The following is a 26,589-nucleotide window of genomic DNA, read 5'->3' as shown; positions in this document are numbered from 1 at the left end:
ATACATTTGGTGATACAGGGAGTAGGTTTTTCAGTATCTTCACATGGTCCTCTGGATCTCTTATTTCCCTCCAATTTAGCATCTCTCCTTAAATGCTTGTTCTCCTGTTCTCCTGTAACATGTCAGGTTATCCTTCGACTCCACTGCTGGTTGTTTTGGGATCTACATCTCGGTCATATCCGATCAATCGCTGGAGAAAAGAAAAATTTGAAAGTGTGTTAGAAACAAGAAATAAAAGAAGGAGAAGACAATGAGATGGAGAAAAATAATAAAAGCAGAATCATATTAAGATGAAATTAAGAATAATAAAGAAATAAAGATGAGGGAACAGAAGCCGAAGAAAGTGATGTGGAGAAATAGAAAAACATAAGCAAAGTCAGACGAAGGAACGACAAAAGGAACGAGAAAAGGAGGAGAGAAAAGAACAGGAAGAGGGAACAGAAAGAATAGATGACATGGTGCAAAAATATAAGAAGGCAAAGAAGAGAGGGTGGAGGAGATAAAAAGGTACTATGTACATACATGTACTAGTATGTTAAGGACTAGTTCACCTTCATAGACATGTGGGTTGAGAGAATGTAGCAATATTAGTAGAACACATCAGTGATGGTTTGAGGAAAATCGGACAATCCGTTCAAAAGTAATGAATTTTTGAAGTTTCTGTTCAGTCACAGCTGGATGAGAAGACTACTATAGCCTGTGATGTCACATGTGTACAACGATATAAAGAAAGAATAAAGAAAATTCAACATAGTTTCACTTTTCTCGCATTACAAAAGAATACTCAACTTCTCTCTCTCAGAAGGCAGGGGGAATAATATTACCCTTAACATACGTCAGTAACAAGTCGAAGAAATGTGAACTTTATTCAAAAAGTAAAGTTTTGTGAAATTCTCTTTTTACTTTCCTTATATCGTTGTACGCATGTGACATCATACACTGCAGTAGTCTTCTCATCAAGCAGTGACTCCACAGATACTTTAAAAATTCACAACTTTTGGATGATTTGTCTGATTTTCCCCAAATTTTCACTGATGTGTTCTACTAATATTGTTGCATTCACTCAAACCTCATGTCTATGAAGGTGAACTTGTCCTTTAAAGATGATGGAAAGAAGAAAAGATGAGGAGGAAGACAGAAGATGAAGAGAAGATTACAGGAAGGAAAGGGAAACTGGCAAACAGAGAGAGGTATAGACCTGATTCAGGTTCGTTGAGGGCAGCCGGCAATTTGTGGCACTGGGCGCAGCCATAAGCTCAAATTGCGGTGTCCCAGCCTAACCCCCTTCCTCTCCCCCACCCCCCGGGCAACATGTTTATCGCGCACTTGTAACAAAGGTTCGCGCACTAAGCAAGCATTCGCGCACTCAGTACGAGACGCCCATTGGCTTAAACAACCATGCATCAGTTTTTCACTCCGTGCGCGTGAGAGGGGTGGGGACAGAGGAGGGGAGGTCGGCTGAGACACCGCAGTAATGGCGTTGCCCATGCCAAAAATACACATAGCGCGTCACAGAATCGGTCTATAGGAGGAAGAACAAGGGAAAGCAAAATGCAACTTGAGAAAAACATAATGAAGAGAACAGTGAACACTGGAGAGAAGATGATTGTGTCGCATTACATCGTGTCCTGCCTAGGAATGTGGCTGTCACGCATGATGAATGACACTGACACCCAACATGAGGAGCACAGATAGGACAAATTGATAAGACACTGCCAGCATTTAAAGGAACATGCCAGGAATCTCGCCCGTGCTCTTGCCGAGATGAATACAGTACAAATTTCCATAAATTTGTTTATGAATGCTTTCAAGAAGATGTCCCTCATAATGTATACTCTCTCGCAAGACTTGAAATATTATATCAAATGGAAGTAGCAGATGATCATGGTTTACGTCAGGGTTTGGTCAGAATAGCAATTGAATCAAAGTTTGAAAGATACAGACCATAGTATAACCTGTCCTGATATATTGACCTTCAGTTAATTAACACACAGTGTTTAATTCTGGCAGATAGAACTTTCTTTCTATCTTTCTCTTTCTGCACCTAACCTAATGCTAGTCTATGTATACTCTGCAGCAGCTGAAAACATAATGCATTATGATATCTTTAATTCTGATTCATTCTCCGTGTAAGATGACTGATAGTCTGCAGATGTTTGACAGAGGGCAATGGTGGGCAGGCAAGCATGTAACAGACAGCACTGCTCCTTGTGAACTTTTCACCTTTTATCTTTAAAAATTCATGCATTAAAAAAAATGACACAGATTCTGAGCGAGACAGTGAGAAAAGTATATGAATGACAGAAACATCCACATGAAAATTCTTCACACATTTCTGTTACAAAGTAAAAGTTTACATTAGTTCATGAGTACACACCAGAATACACACCAGACCACAACCTATTTCTGTTGTAAAACATGTACACTTCTGTCAGTAAAAACACCAAAAAAAAAAAAAAAAGGTGACTATATTTATCACGATGAGAAAAATAAGCAGGTCTATTCTACATACCTGTTAGAGATAAAAAGGTACAGAAGATGTGTAGTACAACAAGAACGCAGACTTTACAGATTTTGATGTTAATCAATATGTTTTCAAAATATGTACGGAACAAAAACATGTTGTGAATGAAAGACTAAACACTAAACGCTACATTCCAATTTCAAGTTATTTTCTATTTTCATTTTTTTTTTGTACGATTACAATTCAACAACTTTAATACAGACAATATCTGAATGTGTGTGTTGTGATCCTTTACATTTTGCTGATAGCAAAGCTTGCAAATGAGAGAGCGCTCCTAAGGATCTGCTGACAAAATCTCCCTAATGCAAGCGGAGATGCCATGGACCCTGATAGCCATGATAAAATTGAAGATACATGTAGCTGAGGAAGAAGGTTATAACGGAAGAGGAAATTTGTTTGAAGGACATTGACCCCATTTGGCTGGACCGAAACAATTCATGATGAAGATTTTTGGTGAATTTCCTCTAATATCCTTTATAGGGTTGAGAAGACATCCGACTATTCTAAAACTGGAGAGCATGTGTTAGGTATGACAATACAGAAGCAAAACAACTTCTGTACTGTATGCAAAGGTACTGGCCATTAACATGACACATTGCATGGACACAAAGCTGGTAATTAGGTCTGCACTATAAAGTTTGCCTATCAAATCAAATGCACAATAACTTAACATGAAATTTTGATTAAATGAGCACATTACGATAAAAGGGAAAATTCCTGGGAGATTCTTTAAAATTGGTAAAAATCAACCAACATTATGCCTTGTCATCATGATTAGAGTCTGCATTTTCAAACATACGTAACAAAGGCAATATGGGTGTCAAGTTGAAAGATATGACTTCAAGAAATGCGAAGATTGAGTTGATTGATTGATTTATTTATTATTATTATTATTTTTTTTGGGGGGTGGGGCACTTTAATGATACATTTATGTGTTATAATTTACATAATCACAATAACAGTCACATTTATCATGTTATTCTAATATATATACACTTGAGCTTTTACAAATTGGGGACATGAAATAAACTAACACCCTGCATACCTCATGTGAAATCCAGCCTCTGACCAAATTGCTAAATATTAGTTCATAATATATTTATGCTTACCTTCCTTAATCACTACTGCCACATGAAAATAGCAATTTGCGTCATTTAGAAGAAAGAGTTGATAACATAATATTCATATATTATTATTATTATTGCCAAATTACTTGGCTATGAATTTGATTAAAACGATGAAACCAAATGTTCAAATATATTGCATACTGGTTTTTAGAATGTTTGGAAGCCAAACACTTTTGTATCTCTTGAAAACTTTGGCTATCTATCACTATTGTCCACCACTGAATTCCTGTCACCTATTATGCACAGAGAATAATAGTACACTTTGTTTTAAAGCATACCCGCTCTGAGCTTTTTATATGTTTTTGCATAAGAATAATTTCTCATGATTCATTTTTTCCCTCCTTGTTTGACAGAGACACTTAGGAAATGGTTGTGGTAAGTCAGAGTGATATCTGCTGAGCTTGCTATGGAGGTTTTTATAGAGGTATAACACGGTTCCCAGGAAGGCATTCTGGGTCTCTGACAAGCCTATTTCAATCACAGGAAACAAGCCCTCAAAAAGCCATCCAGGAAATGTTTTGATAGTGATGAGACTACGGAAGGACATCATAAAATACATGAGGGAGATATACAGTGTAGAGAGGAAGGATATAAAACTTAGAGATGATGGCAATCAGATAAAGGAGTGTCATGCACAACCCCCCCCCCCCAAAAAAACAAAAACAAAACAAAAACAAAAACAACAACAGCATATATTAGGATATTTCTCCACCTTTCATTAAAGTCCCTTGCACCATAACATGCCAAACTTGTTGAGTTTAAATGACACGAGGGAAAGAGCCCATGTAGATAATGATCAAGACACTTTAGGCAGAGAAAGAGACAGACGGTGTGATATACACTGTACATGTGTAATACAACACCTACTATACGACATGGTTATGCTCAGTGGTATAAAAGCATTTACACATGTATACAATTGTATTTTGGTACCAATCAAAGATGGGAAAGATAATGCAGGAAAAAAAAAGAAAAAATGGCAAAATAGAGCAAAGATGCACTTGAAAGCAACATAGATTATTGATGGACAGACAAATGAAGGAATGAATTTAATTTTCACAGTACTGGAGGTAGTCTGGTGAAAAGAATACACATTAACAGTTATATCATGATCACATTGTGTACTATCCCACACTGGTTCTTATTTCTGGTGCAATACTATTGCCTTCCATCACAAGCTGATGTTTGTACTGCACTGCATGTCTTTTATATGTACCTTTTATTTTATCTATTTTGTTTTTTCTAATTTACGTGCTATCTTCATGCAGAACTTTTTCTTTTTTTTTCAGGTTAGAGGTGGCTGGAAATGATCATCATATAATTTTTTCTAAACAAGTTTATTTGAGTTGGACTGGTGTGCCCAGCCTCAGGCATACTACTGATCAACCAAGCTGATAGATTTCAAACTTTGGGGGTGGTTGTATTGAATAGATGACTGAATCAGATAAAGTTATTGCAGAACTTGAAAGAAAAGAGGAAACAAAAATGGCAGAGACCAAAATACTTTGCATAATGCTTGCACCAAGCAAGATGAGATCATGAATGCATGGCATTTTAACTGCACAAATATCAAAAAGAATGCTATGCTTTTACAGTACTGTATAAGCTGTTATTTTGCGTAAAGATATTTTCGAAAATTAGGTGACATTTTCACAAGATGTTGATTTCGCGAATTGACACCAACGCTATCTTGCATGTATTGTTACTCTAGTGTATGGCGACATTTTCACATGTTGTTAAATTCGCGAAATTAGATTTGCGAAATTTGCGAAAATTAAACCCTCGCGAAAATAACCACTTATACATAATCATTGAGAACTATGAAACAGAAATTAAAGGCATAATTTACCATTTGCAGATGAAACAAGAACCCAGCATTAGTGCTTTTTAATAGTTCTTAAATGTGAGTTAGGATAGAAACAACCACTGTTAAGATTTGAATTGGTAAAATCAATGTTATGTATTGTTAAATATATACAAAATGTGAACAATAGTTAAAATAAAAATGTTTCCAGACTAAACTGTCTACGGTTACGGTTTATTGAGAAAAATACAGATATCTCCGTATATTTTAGGCTTTATAGCGAAAATTTTATACGATAGGATGTTTTGTGGTACAACAGACCTACGTACACATATGCATTAAATGTCATTTCCTGAATTTTTTTTTAAATCACTGTTTCCAAAGGTAAACAGGACCTTTAATCTAAATTAAACTTTGTTTTTGTTTTTCTTTTCTTTCATAGATAGTGGCTGTTATCAACACTTAAAAGGCTCATTGATCTTAAGTCTGTCCACTACTTGATACCGTAATTGCTGTTATATACAATGGCATGCTTCTTTTTTACATTCATATACATTGTAAGTTTCAGCTGAAACATACAAACTTTTCTCCCATTCAATTAGAACATTAATACAGAGGCACTGTCCTCAATCTACCAAAGACCCAGATTGTGCCTAATGAGTGTCATCTCTGATACTAAACATTCTATCCAATGTGCATGTAATGTACCCTTGTTTGTAGCATGAATGCGCAAATAAAGTACGCAATCACATGACTGACATATAACTTCCTGTAAAAGTAGATATTTTCGCGTGACTATAATTTGTCGAGCTCAGCCCGATAAGAAGTGTTTCTAATTCCGCTAAATCAAGACAGTAAGTACAGGAACATATTGCAAGCAAAAATATTTGCGTGCTTTTATTTTCACGCTAGTTTCTGGTTGCGCTAAATGCGCAAAAATTTCGACACCGCGAAAATTTCCACGTTTACAGTAAATCAGTCACTAATACCACGATTGTCACGGTGCCGTGCAAATCCAAAGGCTGGCATACATTTCTTTGGGAATGCATCATCCAGTTTTCACTAAACTGTGATTACTTTCAACTTCTATTGTAGAAGTTCTGAAAGTGAGCGCCATGTGAATCCCCTAATTTACTGTTAGAGAAAGGAATGTTAAAGGCTTTTAATGACTAGTACAGAGTATGCTCATCCCACCACTCAAAAAGAACAAAAAAACAACAACAACAAATACACGTACAAGTATGTACGTAAACAGCAGTTGTCTGAATAAGTTCTTGAAAATAGATGAAACAATCTGACCCCTCACACTCTACGAACAAAATATATGGTACGTCTATGAAGTCACTAAGTAAGAGAACTTAACAAGCACCCCACAATCAAAAATTGTAAAGCTACATTGTAGATATGAGACTTCAAATTCATAACTACACCTTTGAGAAAGTGATGAATGTGTAGTGTACAAAACTGCTTCTTTTAAAAAAGAAATTCTTCAGCTCACTCTTCATTCGTACTGTCCCTAACCCTAAAAAGACTGGGCTATTTTGGTAGCTCGAAAGACTGGGGGGGGGGGGGGGCCTAAAGGGCCCCCCCTTAAGATCTCGGCCGTGGATTGCACGATCGCCGCGGAAATTTGCACAATGGTAGTGTGCGATGTAATCTACAAGATCGTATTTTTAAATCTTCCAAAATAGTCTTCTTTTATTTTATTTTGACTAATTATGCTAATTTATGCGAGAAATCAGACTCTTTGATCTAAATCAGTATATAAAGCTAAGAAATTGCTCATTTTTGGTCTCATTATTCTTTGTGGCATTCTTAGCAAATGTACTTGAAAAAAATTCGGCATCAAAATTAATTTCTTATTTATTTTATTGTTTTATGAATTTCTTATGTATTTCTTTGTTTTTTCGACCTTTTGTTTTCTGTTTTTTTTTTTTTTTATTTCTGGCAGACACTTTTTTAAGCATAATACTCCTAAAACAAATTAATTTTAGCCATTGAGAGTAAAAATAAGCATATTTATATGAACCATGTGAAAAAACTCAATTTGCATTGACTTTGTACACAAAATCACATTTTTGAGCCATTTTCGGCCTCACGTGCATGTACAAAAAGTTATGTAACTTCAGAACCGTACCCCCGGGCGTCACAAATTTGGTGTCAAACTGTGCGGGAAACTCGAAAGAAAAAAGTCATAGAGCATCGCGGCGAGAGCATTGCGTGTTGCAGAGTAATCGCACGAAATGTCGAGAGGGGGGCCTTTTAGGCCCCCCCCCCCAGTCTTTTTAGGGTTAAATTGTTTTTAGTCATTTTTGTGTGTGTGTGTATTTCCATCGTGTAGGTGTGTCTCATTGCACCAACAATTTTTGATGAGAATATGTGACCCTGCATCACAAAACAAACAAAAAGGCGTACCCCTTGATTTTACGTGAGGACTCAAAAAGGTGAAATGGGTGAACCGAATCAATCTTGAGTTTTTCATATTTTCTGAAAGAGCTTTTTTCCTTCTACATTATTCTTTAGTTTGGAATTATAGCACAAATGGGAAAGTAAGTGTGTTTTCAGAAGTTTTTCTACAACCCTTTTTGCGGGAGAGTAAAATGATCAGGAATTATTTGAGACCCCTTTTCATTTCTCAAAATCCTTTGTACACTCTTCACTTTCACGTCTAATATCAGAACCTTTTGAAAGGATAATGCCGCTGCTTTGAAAGTTGGTATTAATCATGGACAGAATGTGTTAATAGAACATGCTCAATTCCAGCTTAATCTGATAATCCCTTAATTGTTCCTCCGGTGGTTGAGATCCTGTGTTTTGTCCCTTTCATCGCACAGCTAGCGCGGCTTGGTGAAAGATTATTATTAAAAGCACTTACTTGAATAGACCCTGTACTTTAGAGCCTCTTTTCTCAGTTCACACATTTCCAGAGTGTGCTTTCTTTCCAGTATTTAGGTAGGTTAGGGGGGTCCATTTAAATTGAGTTATACATCATTTTAAAGCTTAGAGTCTTGGTCTGTTCTTTCAGAATCTGCCCTTAACAAAAAATATATGTCTGGCGACTTTTTGTTGGTTTTGTGATGCAGGGTCACATGTTGTATGGTTAAGGGAAAGATGTTCTTGACAAACCACATTAGAAAAAGTCAAACTTGCAATGAAAATGAAAAAGAAATGAAAAGATAACTCAATGATTTTGTTAATACCAAAAAAAGAAAAAAAAAAGAAAAAATGTTTCATTCAAATATTTCCATGTGGAAAGAGAGAGTCAAGTGAGAAATACAATATAGATGATCAATGCAGAGATGGCATGCATTTTTTTCCCTCCACACAACAGAGATCAATAGTAGAGTGGTAAAGGCAGCAATATGTTGTTATGTTGAAATGCGATATGAACGGAAAATGCGTAGTAGTCAGACTCATGTACATACACATTCGCGGCCAGGATCTGCGCATCAGCGTGTGCGGGGTGTTCTACGTGTATATCTACGTCTGGATGGTCAGCGACCTCGTCTACCTCCCGATTGACGAGGTTTTCTATGCCGCCACCGCCACCGCCATTTACGACATCTGCCGCAAGGGCGACAGTCAGCTCTACAACGCACACACATATCAACGAGCAAGGAAAGGAGTGTTAGTAAGCATGGCTGCTCTAAGCAATGGTACATGACCATTCAGTTTTATCTGATTGGTATGCAAGGGCAATGGAGTTAGACACATGTTGGAAAACAGTTTTTGAAGGATAACTGTATAAAACTCGAGAAAACTACAGCATGACCAAAACATACAAGTAATTCATATCATAAAGATTTTGAGTAGACGTCAGCTTGAGATACATTATACCTTACAGTACAGTCTACTGTACAACTGTATTTTATGGATTTATTAAAGCAAACACCATAAAAGAATACCCTCAGTACTTTATTTTGTGAGATCAGTATTTTGGGTTTCATAGAAGTCACCTCCAGATAGTGCAAACAATCACAAACCAAAATATAACACAGAAAATGCAAGATACAATGTACAATTGTACGTAAAGAGTCGAATACAAAAGTAACCATGGGAATGGATGGAAACAAAAAGTGCACTGACAGATCACCACTCTGTAGGTTCTACTAATAGACCTACCTACGTAGGTGCCTACAAAGCTTGTCAGTAGATGAAACATTATCATTCAATAATATTTGGCAGACAGAGAGGGATGCATACAACCATGGACACTGTATTTTCAGTTATTATAATAATGTTCAATCAGTTTAAGGCTAAAGAGGTAGTACATTAAAAAGAGATACTAAATTGCACAATAGTTGTCAGTGATTTGCCATGATAGTTATGTGTACCTATCAGTACAGTTGTAGTACAAATGATCACACATACAATGGTGCTAACTGCAATATAATTTCAGCGAAGCAATTATGTTACCAGTAGTTGTAGTTGTTAATAGTTTCATTCTTGAATAGGCAAATATGAATGAATAAAATAAATATCTTTGAAACATATCTAGGAAGAAGCTTACTGTGAGAAAAGTTACATTCTAACTCCTAAAATGTGGATGTTAATATACACTGCATGGATTAAATGGCATGAAGTTATAACATGCACTGTTGATCAAATACATTTGTCTTGAAAAGTATGAGACTAATCATTGCTACACGATTACACTGGGATTCTGTAATTTTGAAGAAATGCACATACCTTCAGTATTTTAAGCTCTACAAAGAAGCGTTACAAGCTGCACATGTGTCACCTTGTTTAAGCACCTGAACATATTACATCGACCAAAAAAGCAAAGACACAGCAGGAGCAGAAACATAGCAAGATGTGAGTGCAAGTAACTAGAAGTGCACAGCTAAAATCACAACACACTCTGAAGTTAACCATGTATATGCAGGTCAACAAGGGATTGACTTTCTAAATCTGAAAATAATTGTTTATATTGTGTACACTTACTAAATATAATTTCAGTGAGTTCTAATATTAAACTGAAAACTATTGTTTATGTATTAGTATTTGTATATTCATGAACATGTTTCATAACACTTTGAAAATCAAAATATAAAACAAACAAAAGCATGCATGAATGGACCATATACACATGGAATACCAAATTAAAGTACTGATATGACCAAACACTGCCTGAGATGTATACACCTTGATACTATCACTGAAGAAAAATATATCAACATGAATACAATATTTGGTTCCTCATTCTATAACCAGATTATGGTATACTGTTTGATGATGAACAGGCAAAATGTCTAAAATGAGAACACCAAGAGCATTTGTTGAGACTCATATTCATATCCAAAAGTATTATTTTCCAGTATTTGATTTTGACATGCATATCATCACAAATCTTAAAAGGCAAGCCTTCAGAAACATAATTGGCTGGCATAGTTTGCATAAAATCCATGGTTTAAGCATCTGGTCCTGGACTAAAAAAAAAACCCCAAGTGCTTAAACTGTATCTGTAGTCTGTACTTGTGCGCACAATCTTGACGTTGCATATGTGGGTTATGTGGCACACACAAACACATCCTGAATTTGCATTACTCACAGGGACTAGATTCAATCTACCTCTTACGCCCGAACATATAATGTTGCACCGTGATATGGCCCAAAAAGAATGGGCTATGGCCCAAATAGAGTGAGGATGTTACTATATGGTAGACATACAATGTACAACATATTCCAGACTACTACTGGCACACAAGTCCTTATTTATATTGCAGAGATTAGCCTTCCGTCACTACACTGGCGATGACAATGTATGTTCTCTACACCGCACAAGATGTTGGAGACACAATGTACTGTGAGTTTGGCAAATTGATAGCGATGATCCATGACTACAGTATTTTTTTCCCCCGCAAATCGGGACTTCCTGATAATTTTGGAAGTGGATAAATTCGTGATTGTAGAGTACAGAACTGAAGAGAGAAATGTACATTGTATGCATAAATGCATGTAACATTAATGTTGCGATGAGAGTTGATATTTTTGTTTTTGAATTCGCAATGTTTACCACCTGACTTGCAAAATTTGTGAAAATAAAAACTTTATGACAAATTTAGTGTATACGGTGTATGTACAGTACATTCGTCCATAAACATAACACTCGTGATCTAAATTCTAAAGCTTTACAGTGCATTCCACCTGCACTGAATGAATGGTAACCCAGTGGACAAAAACACAGAACTTCTTGTGCTTTTTTTCTTTCTTGTTTTGCGTAGATGCTCTTTGCACGAAGAACAAACTGATGAGGCCAGTGAGGAAAGCTGACAGAGTTTTAACAATCAGTTAGATCAATCACAACTTTGCTTTTGAACAGTGCCCTCATCTGTAGTAACACTGATTAAAACCTGTCAATCATATGACCGTACATTATAGCAATATTTGCAACATACACGTAGGCATACAAAATATAAAGTAATGTGGAAGATTTGCATCCACTGTATAACATACTTTAAAACGAGGAATGTCCACACGCATTTTAATTTTGAGAATTTCTGGCGAGCCAAGATTCGCAAAATTAAAATGCATGCGAAAGTTCTTGTTTATACTATATGCATTGAATGTTAGAGGCAACTCGCGACATTTCATGCCGCAAAAAAGGCTGTCGCCCAATTCGCGAAAATTTCATGCCGCTATAACATTGTGTTTTACAGTAAAAGCAGTGAAGTAATTTCCACTATCGATATGCTATAGAAGTACAGTACGCACCAGGCATGGGCAGACACATAGAGGGTATAGGGTAAACCTCTCTCACACACATACAGGTGTTGTACACACACACTCAGGAAAAGAAAAAAAAGAAAAAAAAAGAAAAAAAAAGTTGCCTCACATTGTCGTGACCTATTATAATCCAAGGGTATCATCTGGGGAACGGAGGAACAGTTTGGTGTGTACAAGGATCACAAAGTATTACCCTTGAGTGGGTGGTGCAACCTGGGACTTTGGAAGAGACTCTGCCTTATAGGTAATAATGTGACTAAGCAATGAGTCACTCATCAACTACACAATAAATTAAAGGCGTCTGCCAAGGGTTTGACCTGAGAGAGGTCGACTGTTAAAATGAATCAGAGTATGTTTTAATCACAGTGAGAATAAAAGTGTGCTTTGAGGATTTTGTTTAAACCCGTTGAGGACAAGTGCCGAGTATACTCGGGCAGGTGTCTAGATGGGAAATGCATGTTGTAGCAAAATCAGTCCATCCTCAACGGGTTTTAAGATATCCAATCAAACTCAGTCAGGATCACCAGATTACAGCAGCTTTCAACTGATGTTATTTGAATTGTAACATGTCCACCCTCAATAACAGGGCTTCAGTAAGATATGCTGCCAACCAATGGCTCTCCCCCTCCCTCCTCCCCCCACCAAAAAAAAAAAAAAAAAAAAAAATGGTTTAAACTGAATCACAGGTGGCGATCCACCCCTCAAAATGATTGATTTGTTCCAAAAATCTGCATACCACAAAGCTGTCTGTATCCAAGCAGATGCCAACCTCTTGCCCCAGACAATGTCTGTGAAATCTATTAACATTTAAAGGGAATCATTTACTCTTGGAGGTAATGGGTTTAGATGTCTGCACCTTAATGAAAAATACATTCATTCTGATTAGCCCTTTTTGCTCTAGGGACTTTGAACAGTGTGTACAATATCATGGGGTTACTCCGCCAAGCAGCACTCAAAAGGTAAAATAGCACTATTAAAATAGAGCCTACAGTTTAACACCCTTCTGCACCTCAATCTACTTGCATACTGAAAGTATAGGAGTGTGTAATGCCTTTCTACTACCAAATCACTGACAAATGTGCAACTTGTCCAGAAACAAGCCGTACAGTGAGGTGCCCGCGTCAGGGGCCCTAATACCATCACCCTGCTTAAAATTGTTACAAGCGCACCGAACAAAAATTTATGCCCTGGACTGTGTTCAGTACGCTTGAAACTTGGCAGGGTTACCACAACCAAGCATACTCTGTGAAAACCGAACAGTTTTTCTGTGAAAATCTTAAATTTATAATTAATATAATTAGGAATATGTGTTATAAGTATCATCACAGTCACCCGCACGCATCCTTTACGTGTATGTCTATGGAAGCATCACCGTCACCCGCACACGTCTTTTACGTGCTTTGTCTATGGGAGCGCTGGTGATGAGTTGCGGGCCCCTTCCTTGGGGCGGCACAACCATTTTCCACATCGTTCGCATTTGATGACAATAGCTGCAAATTTCTGATATCGATCAGTGAACTTGAGGTTCTATTGGAATCTTGAGCATTTTTCCTGTATGTGAGTGGGATTTCCTAGAATTTCAGTGATGAAATGTGATTCAAACATGCATAAACATTAACTACTACGTGGTGCGGGTCACTCAAATATACATGAACAATGTATTATGAATAGGATTGCCTTCCTTCTAACATTGTATGAAGGCTCCTTTTCTTCCCCCCCCCCCCCCCCACCCCTGTTTCTCTGTCTCTCTTCTTACCTTCTACTATCTTGTGATATGAGAAGTGAAGATACAGAAGGAAGAGCAGATGTAGTGAGGCCACGACTCCTGCGATGACAAGCTTCTGGGATTTAGCTGTTGTTCTTGAGATATAAACCATAACCTGAAAATGGGAGGAGTTTAATACAAAAACAGACAGCTGATTATGAACTTCCTAGTTTGTTTTTTCTTTCTTTCTAAACTGTGTGGACATAAAAAAAATATGAAATACATTTGCATAACTATCAATGAGATTGTCAATTTGAATCAAACAATTCATGATTGTTTAGTTTGTTCTCTCTTTCTTACTCAAGGTATTTCACCTGTCAGCAACATGTTCTGCAACCAAAAACAGGCAATAACATATGGCCAACATGTGACTGCAATGAAAGAACTTTTTACTCTTTGTTATCAAACACAGAGAATGGCATTAAATTAAACTTTGCCTGACAAGTCTCTGGTTAGAACCAGAAACTTATTTGAGGCAGAATATACTTGTTTCATATTTTTGATTAAAAATTGAAACAAGAGAAAGAAATTGGTATCCTGGCAGTGGCCACACAGACAGTGAAAATGTAGCAGCCTTGGTACCGCAAGAATTACCAATAGTGGGTATCAGAGCTAAAGAATGGGTCCTGAATCGTATCTGGACAATAAGCCAGTTCGTAATTAGCTCATGGGCACATTGGTACAAATGACCTTTCTTTTTTCTCAGTTGGTTAGGCACTTCAATCGTTTTCAAAGAGACATTATGGCTACCGGTAAGCTTGCCCGACGTAATAATTCATGGAATTCGTGTTCAAACAATGAATGAACTTGCATAGACCAGGTGACCAGAATGGTCCGTCAATCAACCGTCGGGGAAGCATCCATCTCATTGTTTTGCATTGAATGCATTAAAAAACTGTTTTATTCTTTTTGCCAAATACCAGGTTTGCTGTCAGGTGGATGTACTGGCAAGTAACATTTACAAGGATTGCATGAATAATCATTGTATGACAGATGCTTATCTCAGTGAATTTAAAAACCAACTTGCCTCTTGGTACAAATGACCTTTTTCTGCTCATGCGCAAAGTGGAACTACGAACTGGCTTATTACCCTCCCCGGCTAAAAACTGGTTAGATGTAAGGTTAGAGTAAAGATTAGGGTTAGGGTTAGGTTTAGGGTTAGGAGTTTGGGTTAGGGTTAGGATTAGGTTTAGGATTAGGATTAGGTCCAGGGGAGGGTCCGGGGTAATTGCCCAGGGGGTAATTGCCCTAGACCCATCCTGAATACTTATATTTTGGGAGAGTTGATTGTTTGTATCAGTGACATCATTTCAGAATCGTGTACTATATGTAAAATGTAAAGAAAAAAAAAGTAAAAAATAAATAGTGAATGTCAGACCATGTGAATATTCTGAAATAGTTGAAAATATATATACAGTCATGTGTGGCTCTTTCAAGCAATCACAAGAAGTCAATTATTAGAGTAGAAGCTCATCTGTATTGGAAATTGACCGTCATGTGATGAAGACAAAGACAGAATATTCTGCTGATGAAGCCTGTAGGGTCAACAGCTGAAAATTCTGGAGGTAAATATCGTGTATTGAGATCAAAAGTTTAACATCAATTTCTGTAGAAGATAAATTGTTCAATCCAAAATATGACCAAACCTAATGAGAGTAAAGATGCAGCACCTACATAAAGCATGAAAACAGAAAGGTTTTTCCTGAGACTGGGAGGGTTAATAGATTATACTATAATGCTTGCAAGATGTACTCACCATTTTGGCAGCCGAGAGACCCCCGAGAATGCCCCATAAGGCGTAGAAAAGGGTGTGGGAGTGCAGACTGTGAAGTGCTGTGCCAAGGAATAGGACGAGGCAGTAGGAGAACATGGCATAACCCTGTACAATGTGAAAACAAGATAAAAGCGATGGCACATGAAAATGGGGTAAAGGGGTATGACGAGTACATACAATGCAAATATTCTGTGAAGTTTTTATGCATCACATAATAACGATAGCAGCTACTTTGTATTCGGTTGATATTGGTATATGTAGGATTATCTACTATCCTGAAAAAAAAAACAAAACAAGCAAACAAGAAATAACTAAAACAAAAGTACACACTTGTCTTCGATGAAAATAAGAGAAGCTTATGGGTCACAAAACAATATTAATATCAAATAAAAACAGTATGACTTGACAGCAATTGATACAATAGTACAATTTCATTCAGATTGACTCCATGTGTAGCAACGGAATATTTAAGCCCAGGAGGCATACCAACTTTATACAAATCAGCCACAAAGAACAGTGAGTTTCAATTGCATAATCACGGCAAGAGAAATGGTGGAACTAGCCTACAATCCGCTGAGATTGTGAAGGTAGAAGGCTGAAGTTTATTCATTGCTAAGATAGGATAGTTGTGGGTATGAACTGCATGTACATGTAGTACTCTGGGTCGGCGGAGCGTTTTTAAAAGTGTGGGGCCCACTTCCGGGTTTAATGAGCTACAAGCCCAAAAAAAAAAAAAAAAGGTCTTCAGCTCATCTCTCCCCTTCCACGTCTCTATCTATTTCTTTTATTAAGTGTGGGAGGCCCCCGACCCCCCCCCCCCCTTTTGGTTCGGCCATGGTACTATGACTACTAGCAGGGAAGACAATTGAGTCTATGAAACAAAGGTGGTACAGTGTGACTAGCCAGGAGGATGAATGAGTTAATGAAACAAAGGGGGTACTGCCACCCTTCTTGAATAGCAGATTTAGTGGCACTGACTGGACAGTGACTTAAAGATGGAAAACCACGTTAAAGTGTTTGCTTTTTGTGATGCTGCACAAAGATCCAAAAAATGTCAGACAATTTTATTGTAAAAATGCTCTTGTACTATGTCTCCCCTCCCCCTTACAATTCATGGTCAGTTTTTCTAAACAAAGCTTTTGGATGGTGGACAGGACATCTTTAGTATGATACAGGAAATGAGTATTATGGGAAAGTAGGTACAAGGTTGTATACTTATATTAAGGTTGATACTCAAGTCAGGAGTTCTCTCTCCCCCAAGCACTGTGGGGTGGAAGGACATGTTTCTCTTAGCCCTGCTGTACTTCAATATTTTTGTTGTGGAGAAACTCAGCTTTTTGCAGATACAAGAAGTTCCATCCTTGCAAAACTAAATGACCACCATTCATCATTTTGGAGTTGTTCACATGTTTTTTAATGGTATTTCATGGACGCTTTGCTGTATATTCAGAACCAACTCTCATGTTGGTTGATTTAGGGGAGAGTCAAGTGACTACTTGGTACTTTGCAGAGCCAGCATGCAACTTGTAGAATTTGCAGCAACCCTGCAGTAATCTTCATTTGGACACAGACACCCCCTAACTGCCAGTGGACTCAATGCAGAGGCATCCTCTAGTAATCATTCATTGACCCTCAACATTTCAGGGACTGAGTGCGCCAACGATATTTGCTTGTAAACCCGTTGCAGCCCTCAACCTGAAGGACTGTAAACTTGAGCATTTCACATGAAGATGGAAATGTAGGGACCCCATCCCTGTAAGGCATAATTCAGAGTGGAAAAAAAAGTAAGTACACAAAATACGTTGTACATGTGTACTTTCACTTCTGACTATCTTTTGTATCATTGCTCTTGAGTTTGAAGAGCGCATGACTTTGTAAGATACTGGGCGAGCAAACTGGCTACTCATTACCCTAAAACTATGAAGGTGTCTGTTAAAATTTCAGTGTATACTGCATTGTGTTTGTTGCTGCTTTGATGCCCACATACTTGGTTTATTTGAGAGTGAATGTTGTACGTAACTAATGCTTATAGATGTGTTAATGAAATGATGTATTTGGGGAGAGAATCAGCCATCCTGACAAGTGACTTTTATTCTACATCCCCTACCAATGCATGCGAGCTGGAACAAAACTGAATGTAGATATGACCTCTGTCAAGTTAAGATATATATAAAGCAAACAAATTTATAAACAATCATAGATGGGGCTGAAAAGGTTGATTTGAACACTCGTCATTGATGACATGACTCAAGTGAAGTTCACGCTGAGTTGAGGTACAGTTGCAAGTCGTTGGTTCAAATACTCACTGTCAATGATAAAACTTGAAGGAAGGTGATGAAAGTATTGCAGACATAGGAAGTGGTGTAGTAAATGAGTGATCCAAGCAGCCAGTAGCCAAAACAGACTCCAACCGCCGATCCCATCAAGGTACCTTCTTTCTGTTGCAAGAAATGTTTTGAAAATAAGGACAGTGTATGTTACATCGAATACATCCTGTGGAAAAATTTAATATGTTTTTTTATTCTTATTCTGGCCAGGTTTAGAAAAACAAAGCAGAAAATAAAGTCTGCACATGCAACATTAATCTGAGCCCATCATATCATAATGTGTCCTTGTCTTTCATGGTGAAAATACACCTGTAATGTACAAATAATGTAAGAATTTGAGTAGCAGGTGCACTGCATCTCCCATAATGTCACAAACATACACCTGTGCATTATTTGGTTTTATAAATGGGTCTATGAACAAGCTTTTAGTATGATCTCAGCTGATACAACTTTGTACTTCAACACAATTGGGCTGCGCTTTTATTAAAGATTGGTCCTACAGACAATTGAACATGTAGTGAAGATTGTTTGGATTCGTGCTGTAACGTCTCAGTGACATCATACGTACAGTAGCACACATACTCTGTACCCTTTGCACATAATGCAGAGCTAGCTGTAGCTAGCTACGTACACACGGATGGCCAACACTGCAAGCATAGTGGTTGCACCAAGCAATCAGCAATTGTACCATAGGTCAACACATCATGCCGATATGCTTTTTCATTGCACACTTACTGGACATCCATGAATGTTAGTAAGAAAATATTTCAGAGTGCACACATGCCTCACTTCAGGGCTTCAGACTGGCTACACTGATTTCTTGAACCCATTTTATAATAACAATGAATGGTATTGTCCGAATCAAGTTGTGTTACTTACCACAGTATGCCCCGAGTCTTTCATTCCATACAGCAAGACAGCTATGAGGGTGAATACATTCATCAAGGGCCCATAGAGCTCACCAACCACTTTCTGTGAACAAACAGATGACATTCAAATGGATATATATCACTGGGGTCAATAGTAAGAATAAGAAGAAAAAGAAGATGAAAAAAAAAAAATCAGTACTATAATTATAGTTTGTAAGGTGAACTCATTAAAAGAAAACAAACGAACAAACACCCAAACAAAGAAACTTTTTTTTTTGGAAAAATGGACTCATCTTTTTTTTTGTACTGGAATTATGTCGAACCTCAGAATTGAAAAACAAAACCAAGAAAATATACACATACTTTGAACTTTGGGGGTGGGAGAAGGTACCTTTTTTTTTGTAATTAGTGTTTGAGAAAAAGGGGGTCTGTTACATACAATGTACATGTTGTCAACTACAACCCTACCTCAGCACCCAATACATAGCTTATTAACCACAAAAAGCTGTAGCACAGAAGCGCCCCCCCCCCAAAAGGGAAAAAAAAAAGAAAGAAAGAAAGAATGAAAGGAAGAATATAAAATTATGAAGATAATGGTCCTACTTACTTGTGGATTGCCAGTCAGTTTTCTTGGAACAAGAGAAAACAGTAACCTGTAGGGTAAAGCAAAAATATGTATTTGATAATTATAAAATATAAAAGATATTCTATATTTGCTCTCATAAACAAAGAACATTTGAACTGCACATTTCTGAGTAAGAGTTCCAATATAAGAAATATCTATAACACTAGACACTATGTATTTTGTTTGTTTGTTTGTTTGTTTTTTTGTCCTTTCTTTGCAAACCAACATATGACTTGGGTTTCTCATCACTTAGAAAAGGAATGTATGTTTCAAACTGCTTGGGATTATTACTGGTTTTACAAGAATGACATTAGCAGCAGTGAATTTTTGCTATAGTACTTGCAATCATGGCAACATTTGATATGACAAATATCTGGTTGAAATGGCCTTTTTTTGAAGGTCTTCACATCTAGGAAGTTGTGAATTGACACCGAGAAACAATGCTAAGATTTCAAGCAAAATGACATCTAGATGTAACACACCCTCATGATTACTGCACCCAAGTCTCATACATAAGACTGGGTCCATCTTTGAAAAGAAGGGCATCATAGAGGTGTAATGGAGGTATGTATTTTTTCAAGCTTGCCAGAAAGAGAGTGCCAAGAGGAAACTGTCAGGGTACAGTGTATTTTACAAACATGTACTGCCAGTACTTTGTCCTTTTTTTCCCACAGTCTGGCATTTTCAATAAAAAATATGAAATGAACTGTATGAAGTTATCTCACGTAGTAAGAAAACAAAGAAAAAGAATATATTCAACAACAAACACTGACAGAAAGGACTCATTTTAGGTGTACAGGACTTGTTCAAGTGGTTTTCATACTATATGGTAAATTCAGGCAACCAGGGATAGATATTTACCTTGCTACCACTACTTTTGGTTCCACATCGAAATATGGACGAAGAATGTCGATGTTGCCATAGATGTCAAAGGCCTTTCTAGCCTGTTGCTTGCCAGCTTGCCACACCTAGAAAATTTGGGTTCAATAAGAATCAACAATCAACAATCAAGAATCTATCATTGCAACAGTAAGGATAGCTCTAATCTGGAACAATTACATGACGCAAGCAGGTCAATATTATCGCATACACTATAATATAGTGTACGTTGAATCTTATATATTATATAAGATACAACAATGATGCTGATGATATTAGAAATATCTAAATTACCATTATCATTAAGAGAACAATAAGACAGAGTATTTCTTTGGCTCTTGACACCAAAGTTGCAAAGAACACATTACCGGTAGGATTCATAGTAATGCATTTAATATTCAATTCTAACCCACAAAATAAGGCAACATGAATACACTTTGAACGGCCGGACAGATGTTCTGCTTGGGAATCAGACAGGTGCAAACATCAGTACCATATGATGTTTGAAGTTTTCAGAAGTTTCAAAACTAACGCAGCAACTGATTGGTTCTCGCAAGAGGCGATACCATTACACCACATTCACGGCCAATTCTGATTGGTCAACACAAAGCTGACACCAAACCCACCGTGTCTGCCATCTGGCTCCTCATGGCGTCCATGAAGGTAGCGTTGCCTGTCTGGCTGTCCCCACCGGAATTTCCGTCCCCCTCTGTGCCGTCCTCATTGGTCAGCTGTGGGGGCTGACGGACCAGGGATGGCACAGCATTGGAGGGGTCAGACTCCGACTCATCCAAGTAGTTTGCATCAGAGAGGTCTATCACTGCTGATGAATGCTGGGAGTATCGTTTCAAGGAAGGAAGAAAAAACAGTCAGTTTACATGTATGCAACATGCAGACACAATTGACAGCACCGGTCACAGTTTGGCTCAACAAAGATTTTGACGAATTGATCATCAAAAAGTGCAATTCTAGACCATGTTAATTTTTAGTGTAGTAATATTACTTGAGTAAAACACACAGAAAGGTACTGGCAGTGGTTTGAATAATGAAGTTTTTTTTTTTTTTTTTTCATTGCAATCAATTGAAAAAGTGCTCTTTATTCATGCATATAAGCAGAAATTCTTCATTGTTTAGTGTACAGTATAACCCATCTCAGCTCAGTTGCATAATGTATTACAATGTACGTGCAGCAATTGCACTTCTCATACTTTCAGTGAAAACAAGTGAAGCTTCATAAAATTACAAAACTGACTCGTTTGATCAGGAAAGTACATTAAACATAGGGCTTAGTCTCTGACCCATTTTCCCTTCGTATGACCTTACATGCACAAATTGTACAAGTGCACGTATCCGAATCTGTAAATGCATACCCTACTTGTATAAATGTAGATGTCTACACTGCACACTGAATGTTTTGTTTGTTTGGTTTTTGTTTTCAGAGAGTGTAATTATGCAACTCTTCTTTATTTCATCACTTACATTGCCAATGGTAATAAAATTAAAAAAAAAAATAATAAAAAATAATTTAATAAAAAAATGCTCCAGAGGACATAGTAATAAGTTATACCACTACACACTACAAGAAGAAACTCATTTTACATGTGTATCAGGAAACCATGGAATAGTTTACCAAGAAATTTAATAGATGCACCCAGTGTCTTCAGTTTTGAAGTTGGTTTGGATGAATTCTGGGGCAACAAAGTTTGACAATTAAGTTTGACGCCACGCCACCTGGCCATGACCCAGCTCATCTCAAGGACCAAACCTGGATCTGAATACAGAGGCTCAGCCTGCGTTCTGAATCTTCTATAGGTATCCACACGTAGGTAATACTGGCAGAGTGAGTATGTTGTACGTAAGCCCTCCAATGTATGTGTCGGTACCTCCCTGATTAAATGCAGTGCTTAGTTTTATAGTGTTCTACTCTACATTTACTTATAAAATACTGGTAGCTGTACTATAGATTTGAAATTTAATTGCCACTTTTGTCTCTCTCTCTGTACAGTATGTACAAGTATGACAATGTTGTACATGTAATTTGTATGTTTGTGCAGCAAGTAGTGGAGTATGATATGTAGAAACAAATGCAGGGCCTACATGAAGTGCCAGTATAGTACAACCGAAATGAAGAAGAAAATAAAAAGAAAATAAGAGAAATTCAGCAGTGAACCCCATCTTTTTTGAGTCGAGATGCAACCCACAGAAAACAACAACAACAACAACAACAACAACAACAACACAACCAATAAATAAAGGTAGGGACCTATAATGTATCAGATAGGAAGAACATTTCACTCACACTGGGAGTGTTTGAAAAGTAAAATGAAAACAAAACAGAAGTCTGCATTGCCATTGTATACATTTTGTAGGTATGTAGACACTACGTAGACTATATAGATCTACAGAAGGCCTAACCGCAGAAGCGACCCCAACCCATACCGCATTGTTACTACGAGTGTAGTTAGAGTAGCGGATCAAGTTTGCGGCAGGTTAAGGCCTTTTCAAGGGTATTTAGTCGTATTCTAGTAAAACAGGCAACAGAAATTAAATAATTCTTTTTTCAATTTTTTTTTTTCAATTTTTTATTGGAAGAGGTACCAAAGGCCTCTTGACACCTGCATCACAATTTTGTATGGTGGACAATTACCCTAGTCATGATAATCAATTTTATGCAGAAAATTTGCAACCACCAAGAGGACCCGGTTTGCGGGCAGGGGGGTCCAGTTTGCAGCATCCCACACAAAAATGTCCCCTGATTTTTTCAAACATTAAAATTTTGCAAAAACCAAATATTTTTTGATGGTCCAACTAGTTTTCAGCTTGTTAGAACACTTTATTTGGATTCATTATCTCGATCCTTCACGATTTCATAGTTTTTCAAGATTGCATGTATTCTTTTTTTTCAATTTTTTTTTTCAATTATTTATTGGAAGAGGTACCAAAGGCCTCTTGACACCTGCATCACAATTTTGTATGGTGGACAATTACCCTAGTCATGATAATCAATTTTATGCAGAAAATTTGCAACCACCAAGAGGACCCGGTTTGCGGGCAGGGGGGTCCAGTTTGCAGCATCCCACACAAAAATGTCCCCTGATTTTTTCAAACATTAAAATTTTGCAAAAACCAAATATTTTTTGATGGTCCAACTAGTTTTCAGCTTGTTAGAACACTTTATTTGGATTCATTATCTCGATCCTTCACGATTTCATAGTTTTTCAAGATCGCATGTATTCTTTTTTTTCAATTTTTTTTTTCAATTTTTTATTGGAAGAGGTACCAAAGGCCTCTTGACACCTGCATCACAATTTTGTATGGTGGACAATTACCCTAGTCATGATAATCAATTTTATGCAGAAAATTTGCAACCACCAAGAGGACCCGGTTTGCGGGCAGGGGGGTCCAGTTTGCAGCATCCCACACAAAAATGTCCCCTGATTTTTTCAAACATTAAAATTTTGCAAAAACCAAATATTTTTTGATGGTCCAACTAGTTTTCAGCTTGTTAGAACACTTTATTTGGATTCATTATCTCGATCCTTCACGATTTCATAGTTTTTCAAGATCGCATGTATTCCATCAATTTCCACCCATTTTGACATGTAAAATAGCGCTATGTGTGTAAATCCCATAGGGGTGCCGCAAACTGGACCCATCCCCGACATTTTGGTCACTGTGGCAATCCTCAAAACTGACAAAGGAAATGAATTTTAGAATATTTAACACAGTTACACGAGGAATCCTTACCATGCCAGGCCTCTTTTCATAGTAAGATTTTGTATAAAGATGCAAACAAGGGATGATGGTGGTTGCCTAGCAACAGAACAAAATCTCAACGTTTTGTTAAGAAAGTCATACTTTTGTAAAAACAGCGTGACACAGACGGTTTAAATCAGAATTACATTGTATGAAGGCCGTCATCCGAGTTATGTCATGATTCTGGTATCAAAAGAAAGCTCTTCAGTTGCTCTTCAAATAAAACAATTTAGAAAACAAAAATACCCTTCTACTTTTGAAGATATGGTTAGATATTCCTAGGGGTGCCGCAAACTGGTGCCCCTGCAGCAAACTGGTGCCCCTACTCTACACTATGAAACCAGTACCTAGTAGCGAGTTAGGCCTTTTGTAACCCCGGCGCAGGGCGCTGCGCGCTGTAAGTCATAGACTAACTCTGTAGCTGTAGATGATCAGATGACACGTGACGACTATAATAGTATGGGCAGGCCTAGAGGATGTCTATATTTGACACACGAATCACACACAAAACTCCCCCCCCCCCCCAAGAAAAAAAAAAAACAAAAAAAAAACAAAAAAAAAACAAAAAAAAAAACAAAACAAAGATAAAAACTTAATTCAATAACAATGAATGGAAAATGAAACGAGAGAAGCACTCTGAGAGCACAGACCTCCGCCAAGCAGCTGCTTCCATCAATAATCCTATTCTTCCAGAGATCAGTAATATTTACCCATGATACGTATTGCATGCTAAAAAATCATCCAAATTCACAATTATCGCAGGCTTTCTTTTTTTACGTCATCAACCCTCAGCTGCGCGGCGCGCCTTGCAGTAGAGCACGCACTGAAGTGCGCGTATGAAAACCTCAAAAATACACAGCTTGAACTCCCAGTGGTAGAGACTAGAGTCAAGTTCATCATGTTCATTGACCCTACACTACCTGCCAAAATATCGAAAATCCTTCATAAAATCCATAAAAGTTTCCGGATTATTGCCAAAATTTAATCATCTGTTCCTTGTGTCATTCTCATCCTTTCCTGTAAGTTTCATCCAAATCTGTTCGCAATTTTTTGAGTTATTTTTGCGCAAGGACAAACAAACAAATGGTAAATTTATTAAACGAAAACATAGATAAACCTCCTCCCTTCTTGGCAGAGCCAGAGGTAATAAACACACACACACACACACACACAATCAATCAACAAGAACAACAGCCCCATCAGGCACCACATGCAGCAGGGGAATAGACCGACTGTGACAACAAATCATGCAAAAGAGAGAGGGAGGAGAGAGCTAGCTAGGAGAGACCGTATGTTGCTCAGTGTGGCTTGACTTAACTATACACAGCCCAGTCGCTGTACATGGTACGTCGCGACAGCTGTTTTCGCATAGCGTAATTACAGCGTCTGCCTGGTCGGGCTAGGCTTGACTGTGATGACGTGTACGCGCCACGCACGGCCAAGCGACTACCGTCGGGTGAAGCCAACCGCGGATTGGGGAGACCAGCGGAAAGAGTCGCCGACTGTCGGGGAGAACGCCCGACAACTGTCAATAACAAACACGTACAACTCCAACGTCATGGGCATTCATAGCGTAAACTTTGGCAGCTTGGCATCCCAATTAGTATTTATGGCATTGTATCAAATCACTGAGGCAGAAATCTACCATGAAAGACAGCACAGAAAATCATTCTTTCCTTCTTACTAATATAACTATAAATTATTTCTAGATGTCCTTAAAACAACGAGAAAAAGCAGAAAATACAGACCATTTCGTCGTTTTTCGCGTACCACTCGGAAGTCGCCATGTTGACACATATTAGGCTCGCTCTATTTCTGATTTTAGATAATGATATGCTTAAGACAATCGAGCGAATATCAACACCAATTTCATGTAAATATAAATATTGAGATATGTAAAAATATTTACCGTAGATGTAACAAAAATAAATAATCATCTAAAAGTCCAATATACGTTTGATAACCTATTATTATTTGTTGATCTGCTTCGCGCGATGTTCGATAACACACACACACAACACAGCAATTGCACTTGATATGCACACTGTAATCGCACCAACGCCACTTTGCACTGCATGCTGTATGGATTGATAACATTGGCAAACTGCAAATGTTTATAGAATGTATTAAACAGCGAGTAGGGAGTGTCATGCCAAATTTATTCTCTACAGATGGAGCTGGAGATACGGACGAATTGTGCTAGACCTCTAGTCCATGAGTTGTGCCAGGTAAAAATGAATGTCATGCCGTCATTTCGAGGTAGAGGTCTAGGCCCTAACTGAATTCCATACCCTAGTTCTGTACGTTGTCACGTTGTCGTTGTTACTGACCATCCAGGGTCAGCACTGCACTGCCACGGCACTGGCAGCACTGCCACTGGCACTGCACTGGTCAGCTGGGGAGATGGGATCAT

General features: G+C 37.7%; 1 protein-coding gene across 1 annotated transcript; it reads right to left on the bottom strand.

Annotated features, from left to right (window-relative positions):
• LOC140246728 (protein YIPF3-like) lies at positions 1-26,589 on the bottom strand. The gene is made up of 11 exons (XM_072326067.1): positions 26,507-26,589; positions 25,644-25,701; positions 21,047-21,253; positions 20,403-20,509; positions 19,524-19,569; positions 18,927-19,019; positions 18,027-18,158; positions 15,703-15,825; positions 13,938-14,061; positions 8,881-9,043; positions 1-190 (listed from the first exon to the last, which is right to left on the bottom strand). Exons 1-11 carry the CDS (start codon positions 26,587-26,589, stop codon positions 184-186), a joined length of 1,143 nt encoding a protein of 380 aa, XP_072182168.1. The 3' UTR covers positions 1-183.

Source organism: Diadema setosum, chromosome 3, assembly GCF_964275005.1.
Source record: "Diadema setosum chromosome 3, eeDiaSeto1, whole genome shotgun sequence".
Lineage (NCBI taxonomy): Eukaryota > Metazoa > Echinodermata > Echinoidea > Diadematoida > Diadematidae > Diadema > Diadema setosum.
Note: the sequence above shows the minus strand (reverse complement) of the source record. Positions and strands in the feature narration are given on the sequence as shown.